At 48.4% G+C, this 21,939-nt stretch overlaps 5 protein-coding genes across 10 annotated transcripts in view; 3 read left to right on the forward strand and 2 right to left on the reverse strand.

The window, feature by feature from the left end:
- The window catches only part of LOC308486262 (uncharacterized protein), a 120,013-nt gene extending 116,657 nt beyond the window's left edge, over window positions 1-3,356 (forward strand). Inside the window, exon 4 of the mRNA XM_081022872.1 lies at window positions 292-3,356. Within this exon, the coding sequence (XP_080878998.1) occupies window positions 473-2,398 (1,926 nt within the window). The 5' untranslated portion in view covers window positions 292-472 and the 3' untranslated portion in view covers window positions 2,399-3,356. The remainder of the gene's footprint in view (window positions 1-291) is intronic.
- LOC308486266 (uncharacterized protein) overlaps window positions 1-6,101 on the reverse strand; it is a 136,397-nt gene extending 130,296 nt beyond the window's left edge. Inside the window, exon 1 of one of the 2 annotated variants that reach the window (XM_081022878.1) lies at window positions 5,335-6,101. The gene's annotated coding sequence lies outside the window, so the exon portion shown is untranslated. Of the gene's footprint in view, window positions 1-5,042 lie in introns of both variants that reach the window. The other variant, XM_081022877.1, reaches the window with a different exon arrangement.
- LOC308486324 (uncharacterized protein) overlaps window positions 1-21,939 on the forward strand; it is a 119,181-nt gene that overhangs the window by 89,412 nt on the left and 7,830 nt on the right. For 3 of the 5 annotated variants that reach the window (XM_081023082.1, XM_081023084.1, XM_081023087.1), the window contains exon 1: window positions 21,395-21,646. The exons of 1 other annotated variant lie outside the window; for it this stretch is intronic. The gene's annotated coding sequence lies outside the window, so the exon portion shown is untranslated. One more of the 5 variants, XM_081023086.1, reaches the window with a different exon arrangement.
- Window positions 1-21,939, forward strand: part of LOC308486315 (uncharacterized protein) — a 126,644-nt gene that overhangs the window by 7,919 nt on the left and 96,786 nt on the right. The window lies entirely within an intron of this gene.
- Window positions 11,240-21,939, reverse strand: part of LOC308486366 (uncharacterized protein) — a 76,936-nt gene continuing 66,236 nt past the window's right edge. Inside the window, exon 2 of the mRNA XM_081023170.1 lies at window positions 11,240-14,010. Coding sequence (XP_080879296.1) covers window positions 12,599-13,738 — 1,140 coding nt within the window. The 5' untranslated portion in view covers window positions 13,739-14,010 and the 3' untranslated portion in view covers window positions 11,240-12,598. The remainder of the gene's footprint in view (window positions 14,011-21,939) is intronic.

A 21,939-nucleotide genomic window follows, 5' to 3' on the forward strand; every position in this document is an offset into this window, starting at 1 on the left:
AGAAAGAGAGGGCCTGTTCACGGACAGAGAGTAGCTGCCTTTCCTTGTGAGGAAACAATTGATTTGAAAAGGCTGTATTCCAAGATCATGCTGCTTTATTAATGATGATTGAAGATTATGAAAGGTTGCAGATGCATTACTATCATTCGACATCATTGCATCTTCATTTCCTAAAAACTGGGAACATGGGTAAGAGGCGGAGGAATATAGGAAATGTTGAAATAAGAAAAGCTGCTAATTACATTTGATGTGGTATCTTCCCCTTTCTTCTCTTCCTTGAAACCCAAACAGGATTTCCTTTCCTCCCACTCTGAAGGAGATGGAGAAGACAGTCAGATATCCGGGAGATCGGGAACCTTTCATTTCATTAGGAATAGCCATTAAAAAGTGTGAAATGTGGAATATGCTTCACTGAATGGGCACACATATGTAACATCAATGAACTCAAACAGGGGAGAAACCATTTAAAGGTATGGAGAGTGGAAAGAGCTTAAGTCAAAGTGATGAACTTGGAATACATCAACAGACTCACACAGGGCAGAAATTATTTAAATGCAGGGAGTGTGGGAAGAACTTCAGTCAGAGGGGACACTTAACTTTACATCAACGGACACATACAGGTGAAAAACCATATGAATGTATGGAGTGTGGAAAAAGCTTCCATTTCAATGCAAGCCTTAGAACACATCAACGGACTCACACAGGGGAGAAACCATTTAAATGCATGGAGTGTGGAAAGAGCTTCAGTCAAACTGCGCACCTTAGAACACATCAATGGACTCACACAGGAGAGAAACCATTTAAATGTATAGAGTGTGGAAAGAGCTTCAGTCAAACTGCGCACCTTAGAACACATCAACGGACTCACACAGGAGATAAACCATTTAAATGCATGGAGTGTGGAAAGAACTTCAGTCAGATTGGAAACCTTAAATTACACCAACGGACTCACACGGGTGAAAAACCATATAAATGTATGGAGTGTGGAAAGAATTTCAGATTTAGCGGAACCCTTAGAAGACATGAAGAGACCCACATAAGTAAAAAACGATTTAAATGCATGGATTGTGGAAAGTGTTTCAGTCAGAGTGCATACCTTAGAAGACATCAACGGATTCACACAGGGGAGAAACCATTCAAATGTATGGAGTGCGGAAAGAGCTTCAGTGACAGTTCAAGACTCCATTTACATCGACGAACACACACAGGGGAGAAACCATTTAAATGCATGGAGTGCGGAAAGAGCTTCAGTTTCAATGCAACCCTTAGAACACATCAACGGACTCACACAGGGGAGAAACCATTTAAATGCATGGAGTGCGGAAAGAGCTTCAGTTTCAATGCAACCCTTAGAACACATCAACAGACTCACACAGGGGAGAAACCATATAAATGTATGGAGTGTGGAAAGAGTTTCAGTCGGAGTGGACACCTCAATATACATCAACGGATTCACACAGGGGAGAGACCATTCATATGTATGGAGTGCGGAAAGAGCTTCAGTGTCAGTTCAAAACTTCATTTACATCGACGAACACACACAGGGGAGAAACCATTTAAATGTATAGTGTGTGGAAAGAGCTTCCGTCAGTTCGGACACCTTAGAATACATCAACGGACTCACACAGGGGAGAAACCATTTAAATGCATGGAGTGCGGAAAGAGCTTCAGTTTCAATGCAACCCTTAGAAGACATCAACGGACTCACACAGGGGAGAAACCATTTAAATGTTTGGAGTGTGGAAAGAGCTTTAGTGATAATGGAAGCCTTAGAAGACATCAACGGACTCACACAGGGGAGAAACCATTTAAATGCATGGAGTGCAGAAAGAGCTTTAGTGATAATGGAAGCCTTAGAACACATCAACGGACTCACACAGGGGAGAAACCATTTAAATGCCTTGAGTGCGGAAAGAGCTTCAGGCAGAATGCAACACTTAGAAGACATCAACAGACTCACACAGGGGAGAAACCATTTAAATGTTTGGAGTGTGGAAAGAGCTTCAGTTTCAATGGAAACCTTAGAACACATCAACGGACTCACACAGGGGAGAAACCATCTAATTGCATGGAGTGCGGGGAGAGCTTTAGTGATAATGTAACCCTTAGAAGACATCAGCGGACTCACACAGGAGAGAAACCATTTAAATGTTTGGAGTGTGGAAAGCCCTTCAGTCAGAGTGGACACCTCAATATACATCAACGGACTCACAAAGGGGAAAAACCATTTAAATGTATAGAGTGTGGAAAGAGCTTCAGTCAGAATGGAGACCTTAGAACACATCAACAGACTCACACAGGGGAGAAACCATTTAAATGCATGGAGTGTGGAAAGAGCTTTAGTGGTAATGGAAATCTTAGGAAACATCAGCAGACACACAGGGCGGAAACTGTTTAAATGTATGGACTGTGGAAGGAGCTCATTCAGAGTGGAACCCTTGATTTATGTCAACAAACTCACACAAAACAAAAACCTTATAAATATCAGGAAAGTAGATAGTGGTTCAGTCCTAGTAGAAGTTCTAAATCAACAGACTCACGGACAGGAAGAACTTTAGGAGTTGATACCCTGCAAACCAACAAGAAACTCAGAGAGGAGAAGCAGTTTAAATGAAAAGATTGCAAAAGTGCTTTATTTACAATTGAGTGTTTAAGGAAAATCCAGAGACTCTCACATGGAAGAACCCATTTAGATGTATGGAGTGTGGGACATCTTCCTCTCAAAGTCCTCTCTTTTCTTCAAAGAAATGAACTCAGGAGGAAATCAGTCATTGACACATGATGTGTATGTGAAGTTCTGGTATTTATGTGTAAAACTGTATAGTAATGAAATAGTGAAGGCAATGTCAAACAATGTGATTATAATCTAAGACGTAAAGTACCTTTCGATACAGAAAAGGTGAGGGTTTATCTGGATTGCTGGTGGTCAGTGAGGATTAGGGCTGGGCGATATATTGTCCCATACTGGTTTCTAGACCACATCGTGAAAACCTTTCAAAAACAATTGATATGGCGACACACCACAGATCACAGTGTGTGTTTCTGGGATGCTCATTTGCCTGGAAGCAGACGGCAGAAAGCTTTGCTTTGTGAAGTCCTTGCAGATGCAGAATTGTTTACTTCCCTCCCAGACGACAGGAAGCGAAACACACACATCCTTTGCCCTGTGTCCTTCCAGCCTCTTTCCTCCCTTGCTCCCTTCTGCCGGTGTGTGTGCCCGACTTTGATATTCTGTGTGGTGTATTTTTTTATGGCTGAAACTGGATTTGCTCTCAGGAGCTAAGTTTTGTGCCTCACTGGGGACCCAGTGAGAACTGTATGCTTTGAAAGCTCAGTAAACTATTACTGAAGAAGTCCTGCTGCCTCTGTGTGTGTTTTTGACCTCAGTGTGGGACTTGCTCTAGACATGGCCCCTACCCTGCCGATACTTGGCTCATGCCCTGGAGTTGCTTTACTCAAGCGTGCAAGACGGGTGCATCTGTGTGCACTCAAAAGCAAATAAAGTAGGACTCGCCTTTCTATGAGAGTACCTTGGTACTTTGGGTTACAGACGCTTCAGGTTACAGACACTTCAGGTTACAGACTCTGCTAACCCAGAAATAGTACTTCGGGTTAAGAACTTTGCTTCAAGATGAGAACAGAAATCGTGCAGTGGCAGCGGGAGGCCCCATTAGCTAAAGTGGTGTCTAGGTTAAGAACAGTTTCAGGTTAAGAACAGACTTCTGGAATGAATTAAGTTCTTAACCTGAGTTACCACTGTAATGTGTTTTCAAATGTTTTTATTGTTTTTTTAAATTTTGTAATCTGCTCTAGGAGATTCGGATTACAGTAACGATGATGATGATGTTACATTGCTTAACATGCCCCCTCCCCAGTCATGAATACTTGAGGACACTCCTGGGTCCATCATGGTCGCTTGAGGCCCATGTCCAGCTCAGGCTAGTTCCCCACCCCACAGACCTTTTGGGACAGAGAGGACATGGCCCTGGTCCTCCCTGCTCTGCACCAGATGGGATGGTTGCAACGCTCTCTGTGTGGAACTGCCCTTGAAGGCGACTTGGGAACTGGTCCAAAATGCAGCAGCCAAATGATTGGCTGGGCTGCCTCTCTTTATGAATGGCATTTCTCTCCCACCTCTTTGCCCAAGGAGATCAAGGCGGCATCCATGGGTCTTCCCCTCTCCACTGAGTCCCCCCACAACAAACACATTGGATTCCTGTTTTAAAACAGTTGCACTGGTTGTTTCCTTTCCATGGTTGTTTCCTTTCCTTCCCCCTATAGAGGAGACAGAGCAGAGGAGCCACCCATCGCCCTCTCCTCCTCCTCCACAGATTGGCGTCCTCCTCTTTTAACACCACCTTTATTAGTGGCCTCTGCCTCTTGTGGAAGGAGGAGGGGCCAAGATGGCGACAAGTAAGACGCGCTTGCCGGAGCTCCCCTTTCCAGTTCATGCTGTAAGTTACTCCACTCCTATTTTTCTCTGGAAGTTGGCACGATAATGTTTTGATGATAACGCCAGGAACTCACCCTGTGGAAGCTTGCAAAGTCAGCGCCATAAATCTCCTTAATGAGCTTCACTAACAACCTGATTAGCTGTAACTTGGGCAGCCACTGGCCGCGCTTCCCTGGCCTTCCACCAGCTCTTGCTTGGCCTTTGTGGGAGGGAGTTGCACAGGTTTACTCTGCCCTGCAAGAGGAAGCGCTTTCTCTTCTCTGTCTTCCTTCCTTCCTTCCTTCCTCCTTGCACAGGTGAGGTTTTAGGGACCAGGGTATATTTCATGTCTGAATGTTTCCATCTGCGGACAACCTCCGTTATACAAGGGGACTGATCCATACATCTGAATGGGGTTTCTCTGCTTGCATTTCCCCACTCCTGGACCCAAGACCCCTCCCCAAGGGGCCAGCAGCGCATCTATGCAAAGGAAGAGCAGAGCTGCCGCCCTCCTGTGACCCTCCGCGCCCTGACTTGCCCCCCTCTCACCATGCAGCGCTGGGACCCCTGCTCTCCCCATGGGCCCTATGTTGGGAGAGAGGAGACTCACCAGATCCCAGCAGGCGCCCCCAGGCAGCCTCTGCAGAGCCGAACCAAGGGGACCCCCACACGCCCGACTTCTTGCAGGAAAGGGAGGGGTTGGGCTTTCGCTCTGGAGGACCCTGCCCTCCCCGTCTTACTTTCCTGTCTAGGAATCTAGCTTGTTTCTGTTTAACCCTTGGCAAGCCGAGCGCACCCAACTCACGCCTCTCCCTCTCTCGAGAGCTGGAGCATCGCGCACCAATGGCATCCCGAGAAGGCGGAGCAGGAGAGGTTTATGGATTACTTCCGGCAAGGTATACATTCAGTCATGGACAGCAGCTGAAAGGCCCCCTAACAGCTGGCCCCTGAAGCCGGGTCCTAAGAAATCTTCACTGGCTCCCGGTCCGATTCCGAGCACCATTCAAAGTGTTGGTGCTGACCTTGAAAGCCCCAAATGGTCTCAGCCCGAGGAAAACATTTCCGCAAAAAGACCAAAACTCTGGCATGTAGCTGCAGGTGATACAATAGGAGCCTTTCTGCAAATGACCTTTGCAACAGAACTCACTGGGTGGTAACAAAGTATATACATTTGCCTCTCTACAACGGATGCTTTCGTTTAGCCCCGTTTCCTCAATGAATCTACCCATTTCTTGATGAAATAGAACTTCTGCCAGGAAAACCTGAGCTGAAAGAGTAAGGAGAGCAAAACAGCAGCCCTGTCTGACCCCCGTCAGCCTCCAGACTCCCCCAGTCACGTGGCAGGAGATTCTTCCTGAGTCCCCCCCCCCTCCGTGAGACGGGTATGACATCATGGATGATCCAGTGATGTTCCAAGCAGACTTGTCCAAAGAGCTATGCCTGAATGAAACGGGTCTGTGATGATGGATTCTGGAGTCAAGAAAGGGGAGCAAAGGATTTTGCAATGTAAACATTGTAGGGGGGGGACCCCGCTTTGCAAATGGATTGCCAGGATCAGCTTCCTCCCCCCCCAATTCCTCCCTTCCCGGTACATCCTCCTCTCACCCCGCCCCCACAACCCCAAATCCCTCCACCATGCGCTGCACCTCTTCCTCCTCCTCCTCCAATCTGGCTTCTGTTTCCGGAATGAGGGGAGAGAGCCCCCCTCCCAAGCTGCCTGCTTTTCCTGCAAGTGGAACTTCTGCTCGGATTGCTGCTCTGCGGCGTAGCTCTAGGGGAGCGCGCTTTGGAAAGGAAAGGCGGGGCGTCATGGGAGGCGACACCCCCCCCGCCCGTGGATGTTGCAGGAAAGGAAAGGAGAATCGGGAGCGAGGACAAAGAGGTAAAGGGGTCGCGGGCAGCGGAGAGGGGGGGAAGGACCCAGAGACCCCCGCCAGCTCCCCAGAGCGCCTTTCTTGGGCCCCACGGGCAGGGCCTGGATCCCTGCACGTGTGCTTCCTTGGCCCCTTAGGCGCCTTGGCAGCGGCGGACATGGGGAACCTACGCAGGGGGTCCCCACGAGGGCCCCCTTGCCCCGTTTCCCCCGCGAATGCATCCCTGGGGCCCTGTGGGCTCCGCACGGATAAAGGCGGGCCATGAAAGGGTTAACGGGCGTGAGGGATGCCTGTATAGAGACCCCCGTCCCTAATCTGTGCGTCTTGGGGTGGCCCCTCAGGATGGAAAGATGGGGGGTGAGGAGTGAGCTGCGCCCAGGGGGGCCTCTGGGTTCAGGGGAGACTCTGGAACAGAGGGAGGGAGTCGAGGAAGTGGGGAGGGGGAGCATCCCTGGGGCAGGGAAGGGCAGCATTGAGGGGGGGGAAGATAGGAAACCAGTCTTTGGGGAGACTTCTCCAACGTGGCTCCCGCAGGGATTCTCTGGAGGGGCCGCCTTGGCTTCTCCCTCCCACCCAGGAATCGGCCACCCCTTCAAGGCGCCCAGAGGGATCCCTGGAAAGTGGGGGGTCGTGTCCCCCCACCCCTCCTTCCTGCAACCTCCATCCTCTTCCCACCCCATGAGCCCCTACAAGCCCCTGCCCTGTCCAGGAAGAGAGGAGGGGAGAGGCCTTCTCAGAAGGAGATCTTCGTTTCCGCAATCCCACCCAGGAAGCAGCCAGGAACCTTTTCCTCTCTCTCGGGCTTCCATCTTTAAGTTTCTCTTCCACTGCATGGCTCCAGTACAAAGAAAGGACAGTAAAACATCAGACATTAAAAACCTCCCCATAGAGAGTTGCCTTCAGCTGTCTTCTAAATGTCAGAATGTTGCCCATTTCCTCGCCCTCTGCCTGCTTCCCTGTAACTTCGCTTCTCACGGGGCGGGGGGGGGGATCAGCAGAAGACCTTTGAAGGACCACCTCCCTGTCCAGACTGAACGATTTTGGTGGAGATGCCCCTTCAGGTCTACAGGGCCGAGGCTGTTGAGGGCTTTAGGTTGCAGATCTTGCTGCTCCATAACAATCTCATTCAACAAATAAATTTATTACTGAAGGCAAAGAAGCATAACAGGATCCAAAAAATAGCAAAAACTTAACTTACGTAAAACCCTAACTTAGCATACCAAAACAGCACTCAACTAAGAATCACACAAGCAGAGTAGAGAAATAGCAGACTAGGGGAAAAAAAATATTCCTTCCAGTAGCACCTTAAAGACCAACTAAGTTAGTTCTAGGTATGAGCTTTCGTGTGCATGCACACTTCTTCAGCTTTAGTGATAGTGGAACCCGTAGAAAACATCAACAGACTCACACAGGGGAGAAACCATTTAAATGTATGAAGTGTGGAAAGAGCTTCCGTCAGAATGGAGACCTTAAATTACACCAGCCGATTCACACAGGGGAGAAACCATATAAATGTATGGAGTGTGGAAAGAGCTTCAGTTTCAATGCAACCCTTAGAAGACATCAACGGACTCACACATTGGAGAAACCATTTAAATGCATGGAGTGCGGAAAGAGCTTCAGGCAGAATGGACACCTTAGAAAACATCAGCAGACACACAGGGGAGAAATTGTTTAAATGTATGGCGTATGGTAGGAGCTGCAGTCAGCGTGGAATGCTTGATTTATGTCAACACATTCACACAAAAGATAAGCCTTATAAATATAAGGAAAGTTGATAGAGTTTCAATCCTAGTGGAAGTCCTACATCTACAGACTCATGGGCAGGAAGAACTTTAGGAGTGAAACCCTACAAACCATCAACAAACTCAAAGAGGAGAAGCAGTTTAAATGAAAAGATTGCAAAAAGTGCTTTATTTACAAAGGAGTGTTTAAGGAACATCCAGGGATTTTCCCATTGAAGAAACCATTTAGATGTATGAAGTGCAGGATGTGTTCCTTTCAGTGTCCACTCTTTTCTTCACAGCAATGAACTCAGCAGGAAATCAGTCTTAAACACATGACGTGAATTTGAATTTCTTGTGTTTATATGTAAAACTGAACAGCAATGAAATATTGAAGGCAATGTCAAACAATGTGAGTATAATCTAAGAGGTAAAGTACCTTTTGATAGAGAGGATGTAAAAGGATAGAGAGGGTGTAAAAGGAGCTTCAGTCAGAGTGGAACCCTAGAGTTATGTCAACAAACTCACACAAAAGACAAACCATATAAATGTCAGGAAAGTAGACAGAGGTTCAGTCCTAGTGGAAGTCCTACATCTACAGACTCATGGACAGGAAGAACTTTAACAGTTGACACCCTACAAACCCATCAACCCTCGAAAGAGGAGAAGCTGTTTAAAGGGAAAGATTGCAGAAAGTGCTTTAGTTATAATGGAGTGTTTAAGGAACATCTAAGAGCCAGTGTGGTGTTAGTGGTTAAGAGTGGTAGACTCATAATCTGGGGAACCGTGTTTGCGTCTCTGCTCCTCCACATGCAGCTGCTGGGTGACCTTGGGCCAGTCACACTTCTTTGAATTGTCTCAGCACCACTCACCTCACAGAGGAAGGGAAAGGAGAATGTTAGCCGCTTTGAGACTCCTTCGGGTAGTGATAAAGCGGGATATCAAATCCAAACTCTTCTTCTTCTCAGAGGGGAGAAGCCATTTAGATGTATGGAGTGAGGAACGTGTTCCTTTCAGAGTTTACTCTTCTTCACAGCAATGAACTCAGCAGAAAATCCATCTTCAAAGCATGTCATGTATTGGAGGTTCTGCTGTTTATGTGTAAAACTGCATAGTAATGAAATAATGAAGGTACCATCTCACACTAGTCTACATTTTAGATGTAAGGTACCTTTTGATAGTGAGGGGAAGAGGGTGAATCTGTATTTCTGGTGGTGAGTGAGGATTAGGGCTGGGCATATATTGATCTCATCCTATACCGGTTTCTAGACCACGTTGTGATAACCTTTGGAAAACAATGGATATGGCAATACACCACGAATCCCGGTGTGTGTTTCTGGGATGCTCATTTGCCTGGAAGCAGCTGGCAGAAAGCTTTGTTTTGTGAAGCCCCTGAATATGCCGAGTTCCTGACTTCCCTCCCAGACGACAGGAAGCGAAAGACACACCTCCATTGCCCTGTGTCCTTCCAGTCTCTTTCCTCCCTTGCTCCCTTCTGCTGGTTTGTGTGCCTGACTTAGATATCTTGTGTGCTGTATTTTTTTTCTGCTGAAACTGGATTTGCTCTCAGGAGCTAAGTTTTGTGCCTCACTGGGGACCCAGTAAGAGCTGTATGCCTTGAAAGCTCAGTAAACTATTACTGAAGAAGTCCTGCTGCCTCTGTGTGTGTTTTTGACCTCAGTGTGGGAATTGCTCTACATGTGGCCCCTACCCTGCTGCTACTTGGCTGGAGTTGCTCTACTCAAGCATGCAAGACGGTTTTTGCACCAAACTCTGTCACTCCCCCCACCGCATGATCTCCAAACATTGCTTCTTCACCCAAACTTCATCCCTGCCTCCTAAGCATTCTGAAGAAAACTTATAATACTGTAAGTTAATGGGTGATTCTGGGGTTTGGGGAAGATAGTACTTTCCCATAGTCCCAGAAGTTTTTATTCAGTCATGCTGCTAGAGAGATTTCCTACCAGAGGACCACAGTGCTGTGGCTGCTGTTGTTGTCATGGACTGGCTGGGTGCAGGGGGTGGGGAGGCACCACCAGGGACTGGTGGTGGGATGGCAATGAGCAAAAAGAGGGAGGAAAGGGAGCAGACCGGAAGGGGAGGTGTTGCAAGCTGAGGAGGAAACAGGGTTTGGTGAGCAGGAAGTGTCTGGGGCAGAGAGCAGTTCAGACTCAGAGGGAGGAGAAGAAGGGGCCAGGAGACCATCAGAGGAGGCCATCAGCTGAAGCATCCAGGGAGACTCCCCCTCCTGCTGCAACCAGCTCCCCTCTCCCCTGGTCTCCTAGAGCACACAGAGAAACCTGGTTCAGACCCCATGAGCCTGTACATGATATTAAGAGGTATTTTTTTCTCCCAACACTTTAATCTCATTGACAATGAACTGTATTTTCTGTCCGTTCACTCCCTTTGAAGAAGTCCTTTAGGAGCTCCTTGCAATCTCTCTCTGTTGGAACAACCCTGGACAATTTACTGCCATCAGCAAACTTTGCTCCCTCCTAAGTCTAGATCATTTATGAACAAGTTGAAAAGTCACAGGTCCCAATACTGATCTTGAGGGGACTCCGCTTTCTGCTCCTCTCCATTCAGAGACTGTCTGTTTACTCTCTTGGTGTTTCAGAAGGAGGGCTGCCTCCAACTGGGGAGGCACATTTCTTCTAGGGGCACATTTCTGGGGTCCCCATGGTGCCCCCCAACCTGGCTCCACTCGGCCAGGGCAGCTGCATTTTGTTTCGCTGCAGGTGAACCTTCTCCCTGCAACTTGGGATCTTAAAGGAACTGTGACAGGGGGCAGAGAGGGTGCAGCATCCTCACACTTGTGAAGGAGCCATGGGGGGGAGGCAGGTATAATTGGGGGGGGAGTAGCGTGGAGGAATGAGCGAGACGGAGCTTTGGATCCTGTGCTGCCCCCTCCTTGCCTGCTCCCTGAAACTTTCCTGAGCCTCTCCCCTTTTCATTTCAATGACTGGGGGTCCCGCACAGCCCTCAGGGCACCTCAATATCTTGGGAGGGGGGAGCTATTTTGTTTGCTGAGGGCAGGGACACAATCCTGTCTCATTGCGGGGTGTCAAGCTTTTAGGTAAGAGGCTCAGGTGGAGAAGCACTGAGAAGGAAAAAATCCTGGGGTGCTGATTTCCTCTGCTGCCCAGCTTCCCAGGGGGCTACACCCCATGGTCCCTCTGGGGTCAGCAAAGAAGGAGAATCCAGGCAAGTTAAAGGAGCAAAACAGTGGTCAGTAGACCTGATCTTTATTTGTAGCAACAAGGTTCATCCACACAAAGAGCAGGAACCCTGAGAAGATTAAGACTTTTACCCCCTTTCCCATAATAAATTCTCCAACAACTTCATCAATACATGACATGGGGCTTTTTCGGGGGTTGTTGCTGTTGACCTTTTGTATTTATATTTTAGATCTTGTTGTGAGTCATGTGGAAATTGTTCAATTTTTCAATTCCAGCATTCCAAACTAACCCTATCGCCGTCTACCATTACCTAAAATTTACTCTTCCACTGTAATTACCATTAATATATTAATATATATATATTAATATATTAATGTCATTGATACATGTGTACCCAATTTAAAATACAAACACCAAGACATTGCACTGAAACTTTAAGTAAATGCGCATGCATGCACTTTCCAAGAGTCTCATTCGAGTAGAGTGCTTAAGAGTTTTGGACTAGGACCTGGGACATCTGGGTTCAAATCTCCACTCAGTCATGAAGCTCACTGGGTGATGACTTCACAGCCTAACCTACCTCACAGGGTTGTTGTCAGGATGAAACGATGAGGGGGAGAATGACTTAAGACCACACTGAGCTTCTTGAAGAAACAGGTGGTATATCAAGGCATCCAATAAATTTCACTAAGCAGAAAGGTAAGATTCTGTACTTAGGCAAGAAGAATTAGCTGCAGAAATATAAGATGGGGGATACTGGGCTTACCAGTAGTACATGTGGAAAAGACCTGGGGTCTTAGACTAACATGAGTCAACAGTATGATTCAGCAGCAAAAAAGGCTGTTATTCTAGGCTGCGTCCAAAGAAGTCAAGTGTCCAGATCAAGAGAAGTAACAGCCCCACTTTCTTCTGCCTTCTTCAGACCACACCTGGAGTCCTGTGTCCAGTTCTGGGTGCCCCAATTTAAGAAGGATTTTGAGAAGCTGGAAGGTGTGCAGAGGGGGTTGACCAAGACAATTAAGCTTTGGGAAACCAAGCCTTCTGAGGAACAGGAAGGGCTGTCAGGTGGAAGGTTGAACAAGCTTGTTTTCACCGGCTCTGGAGGCTGGGACCCAAACCAATGGCTTCAAATTATACACGCCCTTGGAAGGTTGTGGACTCTCCTTCCTTGGAGGTTTGTAAGGAGAAGTTTGAAGGCAATGTGTCATGGAAGCTTTAGTTGATACGACCACAGGGTCTCCTGCAGGTCTAAAATTCTATGATTCTCCCCTGTATGAATTCTTTGATGGGCCATGAGCTTGGTCCTCTTACTGAAGCTCTTTTCACATTCCAAGCACTGATATGGTTTCTCACCACTGTGAATTATTTGAAGGGAAATGAGACCAGAGCTCACAGTGAAGCTTTTCCCACATTGGGAGCACTGATATGGTTTCTCACCACTGTGAATTCTTGGGTGTGCCATGAGATTGGCATGGTGACTAAAGGTCTTTCCACATTCCAAGCACTGATATGGTTTCCCCCCTGTGTGAATTCTTTGGTGGGAAGTGAGATCGGCTCTCTGGAGGAAACTCTTTCCACAATCCAATCATTGATAGGATTTCTCCCCGGTATGAATGCTTTGATGGGTAGCGAGATGGGCGCTTTTACAGAAGCTCTTTCCACGTTCCAAGCACTGTGAATTCTCTGGTGGGAAGTGAGATTGGCTCTATGGCAGTAACTCTTTCCACATTCCGAGCACTGATAGGGTTTCTCACCACTGTGAATTCTTTGATGGGAAGTGAGATTTTGCTTCCGACTGAAGCTCTTCCCACATTCCAAGCACTGATAGGGTTTCTCACCACTGTGAATTCTTTGATGGGAAATGAGACTTGCCTTCTGACTGAAGCTGTTTCCACAATTCACGCATTGATAGGGTTTCTCCCCAGTATGAATTCTTTGGTGGGAAGCGACACCGGAGCTCACAGTGAAACTCTTCCCACATTCTGAGCACTGAAAGGGTTTCTCACCACTGTGAATCCTTTGATGGGCCGTGAGATTCGCCCTGTGATTAAAGCTCTTCCCACATTCCGAGCACTGATAGGGTTTCTCACCTGTATGAATTATGTGATGGGCTGTGAGATGGGTGCTCTGACTGAAGCTCTTTCCACACACTCGGCATTGAAATGGCTTCTCCCCCCTGTGAATTCTCTGATGTTTATGGAAGGTTGTGCTTGTATTAAAGCTTTCCCTACAATCCAAGCCCTGATAGGGTTTCTCCCTGCTGTGAGTTATTTGATGTGAAATGAGATGTGCACTGTTACTGAAGCTCTTTCCACATTCCAAGTATTTCAGTGGGTCCTCCCCTGTGGGAATTATTTCCTGTGAAGTGAGGCTTTCATTCCAACAGAAAGTTTCCCCCCCATTCAGAGAACTGAGAGGGTTTCTTCCCAATAGCATTTCTTTTGTGTGTAGTTGAATGGGAGCTGTGACTGAAGCTCTCTCCATACTCCAAGAGTGGCAATGGCTTGTCCACTGTGTGGATTCTGTCATGGGCGTACTCTTTCTCAATTTCCAAGCATGCAAAAGGAAGGGAGATAGTAGTAATGAGGGACTTCAATTACCCAGATATTTGTTGGATGTCAAACTCAGCCAAGAGCATAAGGTCAAACAGATTCCTCACTGGCCTTGCAGTCAACTTCATTGTCCAGAAAGTGGGAGAAGCAACAAGAGGAAGAGCCATTTTAGATCTGGTCCTAACCAATGTTGATGACCTGGTTAGTGGGGTAGAAGTGGAAGGATCATTAGGCACGAGTGATCATGCTCTTCTGAAGTTTACTATACAGCGGAAAGGAGCAGCCAAGCATACTAGGACTCAATTTCTTGACTTTAAGAAAGCTGACTTCATAAAACTTAGGGAAGTGCTGGGTGAGATCCCATGGACAGTAATACTAAAAGGAAAGGGAGTTCATGATGGCTGGGAGTTTGTTAAGAGGGAGATAGTAAAAGCACAACTTCAGGCAATACCAATGAGATGGAAACATGGAAGGTGCCTAAGGAAGCCAGGGTGGCTATCTAAAGAACTTTTAACTGAGTTAAGATTAAAAAAGGATGTGTACAAAAAATGGAAAAGGGGGGAAACCACCAAAGAGGAATTCAAACAAATAGCCAGCACATGTAGACACAAAGTCAGAAAAGCTAAAGCACAGAATGAACTCAGGCTTGCTAGAGAGGTTAAAAGCAACAAAAAAGGCTTTTATGGGTATGTTCGTAGCAAAAGGAAGAACAAAGAAACAGTGGGGTCACTCAGAGGAGAAGATGGTGAAATGCAAACAGGGGACACAGAAAGGGCTGAACTCCTCAATGCCTTCTTTGCCTCAGTCTTCTCCGATAAAGAAAACAATGCCCGACCTGAAGAATTTGGAGCAAATGATTCAGCAGAGGAAACACAGCCCAGAATAACTAAGGAGATAGTACAAGAATACTTGGCTAGTCTAGATGTATTCAAGTCTCCAGGGCCAGATGAACTGCATCCAAGAGTATTAAAAGAACTGGCAGATGTGATCTCAGAACCACTGGCAGTCATCTTTGAGAATTCCTGGAGAACAGGCGAAGTCCCGGCAGACTGGAGGAGGGCAAATGTTGTACCTATTTTCAAAAAGGGGAAAAGAGAGGACCCAAATAATTATGACCCAGTGAGTCTGACATCAATACCAGGGAAGATTCTGGAGCAGATCATTAAGCAAACAGTCTGTGAGCACCTAGAAAGGAATGCTGTGATCACCAATAGTCAGCATGGATTTCTGAAAAATAAGTCATGTCAGACTAACCTGATCTCGTTTTTTGACAGAATTACAAGCCTGGTAGATGAAGGGAACGCAGTGGATGTAGCCTACCTTGATTTCAGCAAGGCATTTGACAAGGTGCCCCATGATATTCTTGTAAAGAAGCTGGTAAAATGCGGTCTTGACTATGCTACCACTCAGTGGATTTGTAACTGGCTGACTGACCGAACCCAAAGGGTGCTCATCAATGGTTCCTCTTCATCCTGGAGAAGAGTGACTAGTGGGGTGCCACAGGGTTCTGTCTTGGGCCCGGTCTTATTCAACATCTTATCAACGACTTGGATGATGGACTCAAGGGCATCCTGATCAAATTTGCAGATGACACCAAACTGGGGGGTGGGCGGTGGCTAACACCCCAGAGGACAGGATCACACTTCAAAACGACCTTGACAGATTAGAGAACTGGGCCAAAACAAACAAGATGAATTTTAACAGGGAGAAATGTAAAGTATTGCACTTGGGCAAAAAAAATGAGAGGCACAAATACAAGATGGGTGACACCTGGCTTGACAGCAGTACATGTGAAAAGGATCTAGGAGTCTTGGTTGACCACAAACTTGACATGAGCCAACAGTGTGACGCGGCAGCTAAAAAAGCCAATGCAATTCTGGGCTGCATCAATAGGAGTACAGCATCTAGATCAAGGGAAGTAATAGTGCCACTGTATTCTGCTCTGGTCAGACCTCACCTGGAGTACTGTGTCCAGTTCTGGGCACCACAGTTCAAGAAGGACACTGACAAACTGGAACGTGTCCAGAGGAGGGCAACCAAAATGGTCAAAGGCCTGGAAACGATGCCTTATGAGGAACGGCTAAGGGAGCTGGGCATGTTTAGCCTGGAGAAGAGGAGGTTAAGGGGTGATATGATAGCCATGTTCAAATATAGAAAAGGATGTCACATAGAGGAGGGAGAAAGGTTGTTTTCTGCTGCTCCAGAGAAGCGGACACGAAGCAATGGATCCAAACTACAAGAAAGAAGATTCCACCTAAACATTAGGAAGAACTTCCTGACAGTAAGAGCTGTTCGACAGTGGAATTTGCTGCCAAGGAGTGTGGTGGAGTCTCCTTCTTTGGAGGTCTTTAAGCAGAGGCTTGACAGTCATATGTCAGGAGTGCTCTGATGGTGTTTCCTGCTTGGCAGGGGGTTGGACTCGATGGCCCTTGTGGTCTCTTCCAACTCTATGATTCTATGATTCTATGATTCTAACCTCTTCGTTGATGCTGACCTGGACAAGTGTACTGGTGAGGCAGTTACGGCAATGGCTCACCTCTCCAAAAGAGTATGGGCGAATGGGATGCTAACCGTTCAATACAAAGATGAAGGTCTATCAGGATTGTGTGTTCAGCAAGCTGCTTTGAGAAGTGAGTCATGGACAATTACAACCATCAGAAACAACTCCTCAATGCCTTCCACAAGCTCTGTGTCAGGAAGATTTTGGGCAATACAAGGCAGGACAGTGTCAAACAAAGATATGCTTTCTTAACCTCAAATTCCCAGCATGTTCCCATTCCATTCTCAGCAAGGTCTATGCTGGCTTGATCATGTCCACGGTCAAAACAGTTGATAGCCCTCCATTTAAGGTGAGTTTAAGGGGCATTAGAATCCCAAATGCTGCAAGTGGCCCTGTAGAGCTCCCTCAAAACCAGGGAGGCTTATCAGAGAGAGATATGCATGGAATTTCCAAACAGAGGTTATGATCCACAAGGGAGCCTTACTGAGAGAGGCCACTATCCCACAATTCTCCTCCATGATTTCCTTATGCAGAGCTCTCTGGTCAGGATCCAGCAATGCCCATTCCTCGTCTGTGAAATGAACAGTGACATCTTCAAAGCACACTGGACCCTAAGAGAGAAAGGGAAAGATCCTCTTTAGACAGCACTAAGGTTGTCTGCTACACATTGCTCTGTTTCTTTCTGCTCATTAAATGGTGTTTTGTTTCAATGGGATCGTCCTGCTGCAGATTTTAATTTGGGTGCTCTTTTTAATGTCTTAGTGGAATTCTTGTGTGATTTAGTGATGGACATTAATCTTAGTGTAAATGGGTAGAACTCTACATTGTGTTCTTAAAATCCTTCTGTCTGTACCAGATGGAAGGATCCCCTCTCTGCTCCCCATGTGCTGTTCATCCCAGGCTCTGCTCAGCGCTCCCTTTCACGAGCCGTGTGGAGCGTGTGTGTGGTGCTTGCAGGCTTTTCCCCAGGAGGGAGAAGCCCCCAAGAGCCGCACACATGCTCCACGCGGCTAGTGAAAGGGAGTGTGGCTCTTGGGAGCTTCTCCAGGAGGTGGGGGAAGGGACTGAGGGGCAGCCCCTCAGTCCCTTCCCCCACCTCCCACAAAAGCCAGCAAGAGCCGCACGCTCTTTAAAGGGTGCATGGCTCCTGCGGGCTTTTCTACGAGGAGGGAGAAGGGACTGACTGGCCGCGTCAGTTCCTCCTCCCTCCTCTGGGAAAAGCTTGCAAGAGCCGTGCGGAGCGTATGTGCAGCTCTTGGGGGTGTTTTCTGCCTGCCTCCCGCCTGCATTCCCTCCATAAGACGCACACACATTTCCCCTTTTTAGGAGGCAAAAAGTGTGTCTTATGGAGAGACAAATACAGTAAGTCTCCAACCTTCCTAGAGGGAAAGTGACCATGCAAAATGTGCAGGGAACTGCTGGTCTTTCTGAGAGATGAATCAGCCTGGTTGCTCCTGCCTTTCAGAGTTTTCAGTCAAGGAATGAAGTCAGAACTGTGATTGACAAGTGACTCATTTGTACTGAGTGTTATCTGAGCATTGGGTTATAGTGGGGGTCCTAACCCAGGGTTCCTCAAGAGTTGCTCTCCTGCCCAACCCCATTCAGAGCCCATTTATTCCCTTACCTGGCTAACTCCTGAGGGCCAAATGACATGTGGGTGGGGTCAAAGGACAACAACACTCAAAAGCAAATGAAGTGGGACTTGCCTTTCTATGCGTGTAATGTGTTTTCAACTGTTCTTATTGCTGTTTTTTAAATTTTGTAATCTGCTCGTGGAAATTCGGGTGATGGGCAGGGAACAAGCAATAAGGATGATGATGTTACATTGCTTAACATGCCCCCTCCCCAGTCATGAATACTTGAGGGCACTCCTGGGTCCATCATGGTCGCTTGAGGCCCATGTCCAGCTCAGGCTAGTTCCCCACCCCACAGACCTTTTGGGAAAGAGAGGACATGGCCCTGGTCCTCCCTGCTCTGCACCAGATGGGATGGTTGCAACGCTCTCTGTGTGGAACTGCCCTTGAAGGCGACTTGGGAACTGGTCCAAAATGCAGCAGCCAGATGATTGGCTGGGCTGCCTCTCTTTATGAATGGCATTTCTCTCCCACCTCTTTCCCCAAGATCAAGGCGGCATCCATGGGTCTACCCCTCTCCACTGAGTCCCCCCACAACAAACACATTGGATTCCTTTTTTTAAAACAGTTGCACTGGTTGTTTCCTTTCCAGCAGGACCTCTCCTGCTCTCAGTGCCTTGGCTTGTGAGACCTCCAGTGGTGCTTTCATAGAACGATAGAGGTGGAAGGCACCCCAAGGATCATCTAGCTCAACCCCAAGCAATCTCAGAGGACACACTTGCATCTGGAGGAACTAAGCACTGGAGGAGAAAATGAGCCCTGCAGGATCAGGCCATAGGGCTGCCCCATAGAGCAGAGGAACCCCCCCCCATCGCCCTCTCCTCCTCCTCCACGGATTGGTCTCCTCCTCTTTTAACGCCACCTTGATTGGTGGCCTCCCTGGCTCTTGTGGGAGGCAGTTCCACAGGTTTTACTCTGCCCTGCAAGAGGAAGCGCTTTCTCTTCTCTGCCGCCCTTCCTTCCTTCCTTCCTTCCTTCCTTCCTTCCTTCCTTGCACAGGTGAGGTTTTAGGGACCAGGGTATATTTCATGTCTGAATGTTTCCATCCGCGGCCAACCTCTGTCATAAAAGGGGACTGATCCATACATCTGAATGGACCCAAGGGGCCAGCAGCGCATCCATGCAAAGGAAGAGCAGACCTGCCGCCCTCCTGCGACCCTGACTTGCCCCCCTTTCGCCATGCAGCGCTGGGACCCCCGCTCTCCCCATGGGCCCTATCCTGGGAGAGAGGAGACTCACCGGATCCCAACAGGCGCCCCCCCCCAGGCAGCCTCTGCAGAGCCGAACCAACGGGACCCCCACACGCCCGACTTCTTGCAGGAAAGGGAGGGGTTGGGCTTTCGCTCTGGAGGACCCTGCCCCCCCCCCCGTCTTACTTTCCTGTCTAGGAATCTAGCTCATTTCTGTTTAGCCCTTGGCAAGCCGAGCGCACCCAACTCACGACTCTCCCTCTCCCGAGAGCAGGAGCATCGCGTACCAATGGCATCCCGAGAAGGCAGAGTAGGAGAGGTTTATGGATTATTTCCGGCAACGGATACATTCAGTTTTGGACAGCAGCTGAACAGCTGGCCCCTGAACACGGGTCCTAAGAAATCTTCACTGGCTCCCGGTCCATTTCCGAGCACCATTCAAAGTGCTGGCGCTGACCTTGAAAGCCCCAAATGGTCTCAGCCCAGTAGAAGGGGAGGAGCGCCTCCACGTCCATCGCTCAGCCCGGACACTGAGGTCCAGCTCCGAGGGTCTTCTGGCAGGTCCCTCATTGCGAGAAGTGAGGTTACAGAGGGCCTTCTCGGTTGTCGTGACTGCCCTGTGGAACACCCTCCCACCACATGTCAAGGAGACAAACCTCCGTAGATGCCTAAAAGCAGCTCCGTATCGGGAAGCTTTTAATACAGTATTTCATGTTGGGTCATGTTTTCTTCTATTCTTTTGGAAGCTGCCCAGAGACAATGTTCTTGTTCTTGTTGTACATGTTGTTGTCGTTGGACATACAGCTTTTCATAGCCAACAACACAGAGATAAAGGGCTGCTTCGTGTGGGCTTATGGTTCTGGTGCTTGTGGATTTCATGGGATTTACAGTAATGTCATGCCATTATAAATGCATGGGGATAAGTGCATTTACACAGACACATTTCCGCAAAAAGACCCAAACTCCAGCATGTAGCCACAGGTGATACAATAGGAGCCGTTCTGCAAATGGCCTTTGCAACACAACTCACTGGGTGGTAACAAAGTATACACACTTGCCTCTTTACAAGTAGCCCCGTTTCCTCAATGAATCCACCCATTTCTTGATGAAATGTAACTTCTGCCAGGAAAAGCTGAGCTGAAATAGTAAGGAGAGCAAAACAGCAGCCCTGTCTGACCCCCGTCACGTGGCAGGAGATTCTTCCTGAGGGGCCCCCCCCCACGTGAGATGGGTATGACATCATGGATGATCCATATGATCCATTGGTGATCCCCACTGATACGGAATGGGGGGGGGCATGTCTTCTTCACCTTCTTCTTCGCTACAATATATCCATTTATTTCCAATTGTCAATGTCAAAAGGGACTAAAATCTATAAAATTCATAGAAAATCAACGTGCCAATTTGCTCAATTTCTCTAGGACTCCATGACACCTCCCCTGTCCTCCATAATCCCTCAAGCAAGGTGTCAAGACCCTAATCCTGTCAAATCACTCTGACAAGCCTTTCCTCCGGGCAATGCCAGTACATGGACCATTGTCTTCTCATCACCAGCACTCAGGAAGCGCTTATCTGCGCATATCTCCAGCTCTGCATATTCCCCCCTCCCTCCTCCATATGTTAATCCTGTGTAACCCAACCTCTTCTTAAAGTATTCATGATGTAATCTGTGTAACCCAGCCTCTTCTTAATGTATTCATGATGTAACTGGGATGTATTTTGCACTGTATTCTGGGACATGGAGGGAAATTTCAAAAGTTCATGTCACCCCTTTCTCGCTGTTCAATCTCGCCTTGAACCTGTTGCGCAATAAACTTGGATCTTCTGCAGTTTGCTCCTGTCTCCGGCTGAGCTCATTTTCCTCCGCAGGGACCCGCGGACTTAGTCCGACGAGCTGGGTGGCAGAGCAGCCTCGCACCCAGATTTTACCATAACACCATGATGCAAGCAGACTGGTCCAAAGAGCAGATCTCTATGCCTGAATGAAACGGGTCTGCGGTGATGGATTCTGGAGTCAAGAAATCCGCCCTTTCCAATGATCTCTCAGGCTGGCCAGGGAGCAGGAATCGCCAGGCATCCCGGATGACAGACTTGTCATGTTGCCAAAACATGGAGTCTGAGCTGATCTCCATGCAGAACTCATTTTGTGACTTCGCTGTTGGATTGTCGGGATCAGCCCCTCCCCCGCTCTCCTGATCCCAGAAGGAAGACGGGGGGGGGGTTTCCTCCCCTCCTTCCCCCCCACCCGCTCAAAACTTTCCCTCCCCTCCCGGCACATCCTCCTCTCACCCCACCCCCACCATCCCAAATCCCTCCCCCAATACATTCCTCCTCCTCCTCCTCCTCCTCCTCCAATCCGGCTTCTGCTCCAGGAATGTGGGGGGGGGGTGAGCCCCCTCCAACTCTGCCTGCTTCTCCCGGAAGTGGAACTTCCACTCCGGATTGCTGCTCTGCCCCGTAGCTCGGGGGGGGGGGCTTTCGGAAAGGGGAGGGAGGAGGCAGGGGACCCCCCCACCTCATGGATGTTGCAGGAAAGGAGAATCGGGAGCGAGGACAAAGAGGTAAAGGGGTCGGGGGGGGAGGAGAAGGAGAGGGGAGAAGAGGATCGCGGGATGGGGAAGGGGGGAGATAAGGACCCAGAGACCCCTCCAGCTCCCCCAAGCGCCTTCCGTGGGGCCTGGATCCCGGCACGCGTGCTGCGAAGGGGGCTTTCCTCGCAGGGCGGACCCCTCACCCGTTTCCCAAGGCTCCGCGCGGCCCATGAAAAGGTTAAGGGGCGCGAGAGACGCCTGGATAGAGACCCCCCCGTCCCTCCCTTGCTCCTGTTGGGGGGCCCTGTGGATGGAGAGATGGG

Source organism: Podarcis pityusensis, assembly GCF_964106645.2.
Source record: "Podarcis pityusensis genome assembly, chromosome: 10".
In the NCBI taxonomy this organism is placed as follows: Eukaryota; Metazoa; Chordata; class Lepidosauria; order Squamata; family Lacertidae; genus Podarcis; species Podarcis pityusensis.